The sequence below is a fragment of the Phocoena phocoena genome, chromosome 1, assembly GCF_963924675.1.
Source record: "Phocoena phocoena chromosome 1, mPhoPho1.1, whole genome shotgun sequence".
Taxonomy (NCBI): Eukaryota; Metazoa; Chordata; class Mammalia; order Artiodactyla; family Phocoenidae; genus Phocoena; species Phocoena phocoena.
Window position 1 is genome coordinate 114265375 of NC_089219.1, and position 9092 is coordinate 114274466.

A 9092-nucleotide genomic window follows, 5' to 3' on the forward strand; every position below is an offset into this window, starting at 1 on the left:
TGGGGGTCACAGCAACCACGAACTTCTGAAGAGGAGGAGGGGTCAGGCAGAGGACACATGGGGGTCCTTGTTATGGGACCCTGTTCCCGAGGCTGGCCTCTCTGAACAGGACCCAAACCCTATGACAGTGTGATCCAGTTCTTTGTGCCACAGCAGACAACACTAGCTCTTTGTCTCCCCAAACTGGACAGGATGATGGGAAAGCCCCAGGCTGGGTGTTCGTCCTTCTTGTAGGGCTGGGGATGGGCCTGGGCCTGTGACTTTGGGAGCAAGTGAGAAGCAGTTTTCACTATAGCTCCTAGGATCTCCTGGGAGCGACACCCTGAGGTCCCCTTTTTTGGCATCTGGGGTAAGGGAGGGAGACTGTGATGAAGCCCACTCACAGATCCTTTCTCCTGGCCTATACCCCGCTTGGAAGCCTGGGATCTGGGTTCCTTGCTCATCTTAACCTTTCTGTGCGGTGAGGGCTTAGCCCTGCCTTACTCTGGGTCTCTCCTTCCCCAGTCCATCCATGAGAACATGCGCCTGCCCCAAAGGACTGAGAGGCAGTGGGTAGCAGAATGAATAGGGAGCTCTGAGAGAGGGAAGCACCCCTACTCTTTGGATGAGGGCCAGGGACAAATGATGGGCAAAGGGACCCTCTGTGCCTCCTTAGTTTCTGCTCTCCATCATGGGAAGAAAGTGGAGACAAATCCTAAACCTGTAATTGGCAGCCTAGAGATAAGAGAGCAATATGGTTCCATTGCCTTGGCTCCTGGAACATCCTTTTCTTTGGGCCTTTCCTTGGTTGAGCAAAAGACCCCTCTCTATGTGTCCCCTCCTCCCCCAGCCACCTGATGCTTCAGTTGGCTCCCCTTGTCATTCTTAGGACCTGGGGTGCAGAGGGAGAGGGACCCCTTCCAACTCCCTCCTTCATCTCCAGCCCTTAAAACTCTGCTCAGAGGTCCATGGCAGGGATCTGGGGGTCATTCTGTGAAGACCCGTGCTCTGCTCTTAGGTTCCTTCCTTGAGGTTGATTTCTCACTGGCCAGGGCAGCTCCTCGGGCTACAGCTTCAGCCTTTCTCTCTGGGACATGATGGCAGCAGAAGAGAGGAGAGTGGCTGGCTTGATTCCTACCCTTCCTCCCAACCCCCTCTACCCCCTTCCCATCAGGAATCTTGGGTGCTGTTTAACTCCATACCAGATCAGAGGGCAGCAGGAACGCAGCAGGGGGTGGTCAGCCAAGAGGGAGGTTTGCCAAGGGCATTTTATTCATGGTCTGCCGTGGAGTATTACAGAGCTGAGGAGGCCCGTCCCTCCTGACCCCACTTGCTTGGGTCTTGGGGAAAGGAGGGGACAGGAGCTCCCAATGTCGCAGAAATCAGAGGGATCGGAGAGAGCTGCATGGAGGGGCAGGAGAGAGAGGGGAGACCTTAGCCTGATGAGGGACAAGGGCCCCAGCGAAGAAAGGGGTTGCCCTGAGACTCGGAGAACAAAACAACTCCTGACCCTTCCCCAGCTTAGACTCTTAATTTCCCGTCTCATGTGAGCAGGGATAGGGTCTTTCAAATGATGGAAACCTATGGAAACCCCATTCCCTTTCTCCCTCAAAAAAAGTTGAGATTAAGAATGTCTCCTTCATCTGATTAGCAGTTTGGTGGGGGGGGCACTCTGCCTCAGTTTTCCCCTTCCCCACATTCACTTTTTCCCTGCGATGCCCCCCGCCTCCTTGGGTGCAACTCCGTTCCTTCCGATCGTTCTACAATTTAAAGCTGTTTCCAGCCAGGGGAAGGAGCAAAGCCAGAAGGGAGGTAGATAAGAGGTGAGATAGAGTTTGGGGGATACCCCCCCACTTCACATCTTCCTCTCCCATTAAGGAGGATCCAAGGGCCACACTGCTTTGAAGTTCTCCAGATTGGGGGACACAGGACTTTCCTCTACAATGTAGGGTTCCTGCCTCTCTGAGGAGAAGCCCTCTCTGGGATCCATCGTGGCATCAGGCTTTACCTCCAGCCCCTCGGGCCTCAGGCTTGGGAGCCAGAGCCTCTCCCTAGCCCCCTGCACCAGCCCGGCCAACAGAGGAAGGCCAGGAAAATGCCGGGCCCCTGGGGTCCCTGCAGCCCCTACGGGTCCTGGGATCAGGGTGTCCGGCATGGAGGACCCTGGGAAGTGTTGCCCTGTGGGGACAGGGGGCAAAAAAGGCCCTGAGAGGTGGGGCCAGTCAGAGGGGACAGGGGGTGGCAGGGGAGGGGTGAAGGAGGCAAAACTGGGAAGCTCGTCTTGGAGGCTCCCCAAATGGCAGCAAGGGCTGAGCCGGCAGGGGGCTGGGGCAGAGCCAAGTCCTAGAGAGGGAGAGAGAGAGAGAGAGAGAGAGAGAGAGAAAGGGTCAGTGAGTCCCCACCGCTGGAGATGTCTCCTTTCTCTGCCTACTTCCCATTTCTTTTTTTTTTTCTGCGGTACGCGGGCCTCTCACTGTTGTGGCCTCTCCCGTTGCGGAACACAGGCTCTGGACACGCAGGCTCAACGGCCATGGCTCACGGGCCCAGTCGCTTCGCGGCACGTGGGATCCTCCCGGACCGGGGCACGAACCTTTGTCCCCTGCATCGGCAGGCGGACTCTCAACCACTGCGCCACCAGGGAAGCCCTCCCATTTCTTTTTGCTCCTGCTTGAAACCTTCTCTCCCCACCTGTGCACCTTCCTTTTTTCTTTGCTTCACATCTTATCGTAAATGTCCTCTCCTTGGGGAAGCCTCTGAGCCTTCCCAGCCTAGGTGAGAGCCCCTGGACTCCCCCCTCATCCTTCCTGGTACTCTCCTCCAGGGCCCTGTTGCTTAGAATCAGGAGTCATTTGTGTGATTGTTAATATCTTTGTTTCCAACACTGTGGTGGCAGGAACTGTGTCTGTTTTATTCTGGATCCCGGGATCCAACCCAGCCTGGCGTGTATTAAGTGCTCAATAAAAATGTGTTGGATGAATGAATGAGGATATTCTTTGCCATAACTCAATGGATCCATTCTTCACTCTCCTTGTCCCTGTAGCAAAGGACTCTAGTTCTATTCTAGCTGGGCAAAGATCTAGTTGTGTGACCCTGGGTTTGTCATTTAAATTCTCAGTCCTCAGTTCCTTCATCCACAACCCCCTGTTCCCAGCTAAGATCCAGCAGCATCATGGGGCCTGCTGAGCTGTGAGGCCAAGCATGTGGGGTGAGCCCCAGCCTTCCCCTTCTCTGGCTGGCTCTGGACTATAGCTCTCCTCCTCCAAGAAGCCCTCCCTCCTTCCATTCCTTCCAAATCTGCCCTGTTTCCCCAGGATCCTGCAATAGGGACTCCTAGCCTGGGATCTCTGGGGATGATTATATAGAACTTCACACCACTTTCTATAGTTCAAAAAACCTAACTCCAGTTCCACATTTTTTCTTAGCAAGTATCAACCCAAGGTGATGACATCAGCAGGGCTATAGTTAGTGAAAACTGGAAAAAAAACGTAGTTATTACTTAATTCATCCGATTTATGTGGTAGGAACAATATTTCTGATGTTGGATCTGTGAAAGGGGAAAATAGTGAAAATGATCCTTCATGAGGAAAAGCGTGGAGACCCCTGCCAGGGTGTACCTTCTCCTAAGTCACTGTCCTTTTCTTGGGATGTGGAGACTGCTGTCTTCCCCCAGGAAGGTTGTGTCCCTTGGGGCTCCTGGGGGCAGTGTCCCCCCTCAGGGCTCCACAGCTGAGTAGGCGTGTGGAGAAGATGGTCCTGAGAGTCCTCCTACCCCTCCCCGCCCCTTCCCAGCACTGGTCCTGCAGCTTCTGCCCCTGGCTCAGTAGTCCTGGCCGCTCTTCTGCCCAGAAGCAGCTTCCTCTCTTGACACCAAGTGCGGTGAGTGAAGGGCTGGCACACCCTTCTGGAATCCCGATCCAGAAGTGGGCCTGTGGCTGCTGCTAGGCTCCCAGAGACCTGAAGCGGCTTAATGTGCCCCAGGACCCAAGCACAGGCAGGGCCTGGGCACCCGCAGAGGGCAGGCGGGTGCAAAATACCTCCCGCCAAGCGGCGGCTCGCCAGGGAATGTTTTTTGATTTCCCCCTCATAGTTTCCCGGAGAGAGCAGCTCTGTGCCCAAGGCATTCCCAGAACTGGGAAGGGGTGGGTGTGGGTGGAAGAACAGAGAGGTGTTCAGGTGCTGTCTTGCTGCAGGCTGCCAGACTTGTGGCCCTACGCGTCCTAGCCGGTCTTGGGCCGCCCTACGCCCACAGCCTTGGCTGCGCTCGTGAGGACCCAGGGCCAGGTGCCCTGCATTCTCTGGGAGGTGGGACCTCTGGGCTCTCAGCTTGCACTTGGGTGGGGTGAGGGCCATGGGTCTTTGTTCCATGAAATTACCAGAAGTGGAGGGATAGGTCTTGGGCCTCTGCAGAAGAGCCTTGTGTTGGTCAAGGGTCTCTGTTGATCTTTTTCACAGAAAATCTGACTTTGCCTCTTCCCAGCTTACAGTCCTGGAAGAACCGGCCTCTGCCTGCATTTTTGCCGTGTCCCCCTCCGTCACCACGTGCTGTCACACTGGCTTCCTCCCGCTTCCTCTTTCCCGCCCCAGGACCTTTGCACACCTCATTCTCTCTGCTTGCCATGCTCTCCTCTCTCCCTCTGAACTAAGCTGGTACCGATTTACATTTTGGGTCTCAGCTCAAATGTCACTTTGTCAAGGAAGTCTTCCCGGCTGCACCCTGAACTTCCCTGTAGCAGTTAGCACAATTATCATTACTTATCCACTTGTTGGATTATTAACTGAATGTCCGCAAACCCCCTCTTGTCTACAAGCTCTATAAAGGCAGTCTTGCTCACATTGGCACCCCTGGCCCTAGGACAGGGCCTGGCACATTCAACAGGAGCCCATGAGCTATTTGTTGAAAGAAGAAATGAGTGAATAAGGGAATGAATGGGTGAACTTTATCTTCCCAATCTCTCTTCAGTTGGGCCTCCTTCTCCACCCATGGCCCTTGCCTTGGTTCTGTCCCCATCGTCCTCTGCCTAGATGATCTTCAAAGCCTCCAACATCAGTTGTATGCCTCTTCCACCACAAACTCTACATCAACCCAAGTCATCTTTGCAAAATGAACAACTGGATGTGCCTCTCCCTCTGGGTCCCTCCTGTCCACAGGATCAAGTCCAAGCCCCCTCAGCATGGCTTCAGAGGCCCTCCGTGACCAGATGCCTGTCTGCCTCGCCAGCCTCGTCTCTCACCCGCCTCCTTGTTCCCACTCCCATCACGCACCTTACTCTCGCCATGTAAGCTGCCAGCAGATCTTCAGATTTACTATACTCACTTGCAGCTTTTTACTTCACAAATGCTGTTCCCTCTGCCTGGGCATCTTTCTCCATCTTCTTCACCTGCTCAGGTGTAGCCTCCTCCAGGAAGCCCCAACTCACCTGCATTCCCATAGCACCTCGTGCTTCCCAGAATCTCAGCACTGGTCACTGACCATCCTCCCATCTCTGTTCCCTACTGATCTCCGAGCATCTTGAGAGCCATCTTTCATCTCTGGGTCCCCACACTTAGTAAATAGCTGGTGAGCAATAAATGTTTGTTGAATGAATACATGACTTATCCTTTGATTCATGCCCCCTCACCCATGTGCTCAATCAAAAGGGTCCTCCCGGGGGCTTCCCTGGTGGCGCAGTGGTTGAGAGTCCGCCTGCCGATGCACGGGACACGGGTTCGTGCCCCGGTCCGGGAAGATCCCACATGCTGCGGAGCGGCTGGGCCCGTGAGCCATGGCCGCTGAGCCTGTGCGTCCGGAGCCTGTGCTCTGCAGTGGGAGAGGCCACGACAGTGAGAGGCCCGTGTAACGCAAAAAACAAAAAAGGGTCCTTCCCTCCTTTGCTTAAGATTCCCTGAGCCCACCCCAGTCCTGACCACTCACGGTGGACAATGCTGCTGCTTCCCTTCTTGTCCCTGGAGGCCTCTGGTGGTCCTTGAGGGGTCCGCTGTCCAGCCAGCTGCTCTGCCATGGCCCAATGGGTGGACAGCCTGCTATGCAGGAGCTGGGGAGTGAAGAGAGCAGGCTCCGGGGTTGAATGGACCCTCCCTGGCGTGTATTCCCCAGTATATATTGTTTGTTTTAACGACCAGTCATTAAAATAATGAAATACTCTCATAATGGTTGCTAAGTCAACACTGCCCACATGTCCTGGACCCGCCCCTGAGACCCCGCCACCCCCTTCCCTGCCATCCTGGCACAGAAGGAGTTGTTCTCTCTCATAGGCAGGTGCTCTACTATAGGGATCGTTAAATATGTAGGGGTGATTCAGAGTATCACCCCCACCCCTGGGACACTCAGGGACTAAGGATGCAGGGGGAGAAGAACATTGAAAGCTGATGGGCCCCTGAGGCAGAGAGGCAGGTTCCGGTGGAGCTCTGGGGACGGGACCGGCTTTCATGCCTACCTCACTCTGTACACCCATGGGCACCAGGGCTGGTCGAAAGAGAGCAGGGGCTCCCAGCAGCAAGTGGAGGGATGGCGGTGCCCACACCTCCCACAGAGGGTAGTTGACTACGATGAGCTTGCTGAAGTTGAACTTGTAAGTGAACCTTTTGCCTTTGGTCTTGTGCAGGATCCTCTTATTGTAGTAATATCTGGAGATTCCAAGGTTGAGAATAAAGGGTTGGCCCAGTGGCAGGGAGGATGCAGTCAGAGACGCAGCCACATCCCCCGTCCCCAGGCTGCCAAGGCAAACCCCAAGCTGTTCCTGGATAACCACTGGACATCTCACCATACTCCAGAGCACTTCCCAAGCTCCGGGGAGGGAATCTGACAGGGGTGCCAGAAACCACGGCTCTTTTCTTTGAACTCTGCCCTGTCTGGCCACGTCGGCTGCCTCCTCTCACCTGAGGGCCCGGCTCAGCTTGTCATAATTCATCTGTGGTTTGCACTTCCTGCGGCCCCAGAGGCGGGCCACCTCGTCTGGATCCTTGATGACAAACTCCCCGTACTCTCCCTGCTGCCAGGCGATGACATGGCGGAACTCCTCCTTCTGCAGCAGCTCCAGGATGAAGTGCCATAGCTGGATCTGCCGGGAGCCCGGGGACGACTCGGCTTTGCAGGCCCAGTCGGGGAAGACCAGGCCTGGGGTGGAGAGGGGAGTGAGCGCCGTCCCACTGCTCCCGAGGCCTCTGGGGCACTGCTGGAGCGCAGCTGGGACACCTGGCGGAGGCTCACCTGAGATCCAGAAGTTACAGGAGGTGATGGCAGGGATGCCCTCATCCAGGCAGCTGCAGTGCATTGTCCATTCCGGGGGGGGGGGCAAGAGCTGTGTCTGGGTCTTGGGGGGAAATGGTCCCTTCTTAGGAGGAAGCTAAAGAAGGCAGGGGAGAAGGAGGTGAAAGAGGAAGGAAAGAGAGAAGAGGGAAGAGACTAGGGGAGGAAAGGGAGACTGAGGCAGGGGAGCAGGGTCTGAGGCAGGAAGCTCCCCCCTAGCCAGGCTGGGCCCAGTCTCCTCTGGGGACCTCCTCACTGGCCAGGGGCTGACCCAGGGCTTGGGGCTTGAGGCTGAGCCGCTTTATAGATGGGGAGGAAGGCAGAGGGTCCTAGGTCCTGCCGCCGCTGGGGGATTTAGACAACGACACCTTTTCTCAGGGCTTAACAGGATTGGGGTTTTTTCCCAGGAGGAGACAAGTGAAAATGTAATTAATCGTTGGCTCTTTGTAAACCTTGAGTGTGAGGAGTTGGCAGATACACAAACCCGCACTTTTACAGTACTTAGAACAATTTTACATTTGAGAAGAGGAGGGATTTTTGTGCATTTTATTCACTGAGGAGTCTCGAGTGCCTAGCAGAGCGCCTGGCATGTCATGGATGTTCGAGAAATGATTGTTGGTAGAATCAATGAATGGTGATGAATTTATCAAGGGTGTCACTATGTGTTTAATATCTGTTTTCCCCTTCAGAGTGTCAGCTCCCTGTGGTCAGGAACCCTGGCTGTCTTCTTCCCTGCTGGCTCCCCGGAACCCATCCTAGCCCAGGGCCTTGTACTCACAGGGGCTCTATAAATATTTGTTGAATTAATGAACCATGGGCAAGGAAGATGGAATCTTGCTGGTTCCCAATTTGGCTTGGGGGTGGGATGGGGGTGGGCCTTGAGATGGGGGGAAGACTGGGGAACGAGCCCTAGTAAGATAAACTTGCCTGATGCCGGTGAGGGGAGGAGAGGAAATGTCTAAGTCACAAAGCCTTCCGGATGGAACTAGGATGGTGCGAAAAGCTGGCTTCTACTGTCACTAGTGCAAGATGAACTGATAGGCCAGAGGCTGAGGAGGGATGGGAGAATGAGAGGCCTGCTCCTGGGGCTGGGCCCAGGCGCAGCGGACTACTTGCGCACAGGGGACTGGCTCACACCACCTGGGCTCTGGGTTTCCATCTCTGATGCAGTTGGCAGGAGGCGAGCGCTGTTCTCAACCAGAACTTATTAGGCCGTCAGGTCTGGCGGCATGTGGGGGCTTATCTGGAGTAGCCTCCACACTTTCCAGATGAGGCTCAGAGAGGGAAAGTGACTTGACAATGGTGTATGGTCGTCCCACCCTCCACTCCTAATTCACGGCACTTTTTCATACAGCGTGCTGTCTTAAGGCTTGAAACAAATCATCTGTAGCCGTGCTTCTCCAACTCTAAAGTGCATAGGAGTCCCCTGACGATCTCTTTGAAATGCAGATTCTAATTCAGTGGGACCTGGTGGAACCTAAGACTCTGCATTTCTAACAAGCTCCTAGGTGATGTCAGCGCTGCTGGTACCCGGGCTGTACTTTGAGTAGCAAGAATCCATGGGAAACAGCATTAAGGAGCTGTGGGTGTTGGAAAGTCAAGGAATCCCGAGGAATCCCAAGAACAAGGTCCTACTGTGTAGCACAGGGAACTACATTCAATATCCTGTGATAAACCATAATGGAAAAGAATCGGAAAAAGAATGCATATATATGTATAACTGAATCACTTTGCTGTACAGCGGCAATTAACACAACATTGTAAATCAACTGTACTTCAATTAAAAAAAAAAAAAAAAGTCAAGGAATTCCAACCCTGCCCTCCTTCCCCCCACACTAAGAGGTCACTGGGTCTCTGGCTCTCCTTT

General features: G+C 54.5%; 1 protein-coding gene across 1 annotated transcript; it reads right to left on the minus strand.

The window, feature by feature from the left end:
- Nucleotides 1-1852: 1852 nt before the first annotated feature.
- On the minus strand, nt 1853-7250 carry LOC136135859 (ETS translocation variant 3-like protein). Its single transcript, XM_065893713.1, has 5 exons — nt 7187-7250; nt 6856-7093; nt 6414-6603; nt 5891-6011; nt 1853-2322 (listed from the first exon to the last, which is right to left on the minus strand). Exons 1-5 carry the CDS (start codon nt 7248-7250, stop codon nt 1853-1855), a joined length of 1083 nt encoding a protein of 360 aa, XP_065749785.1.
- Between the last annotated feature and the right edge of the window lie 1842 nt (nt 7251-9092).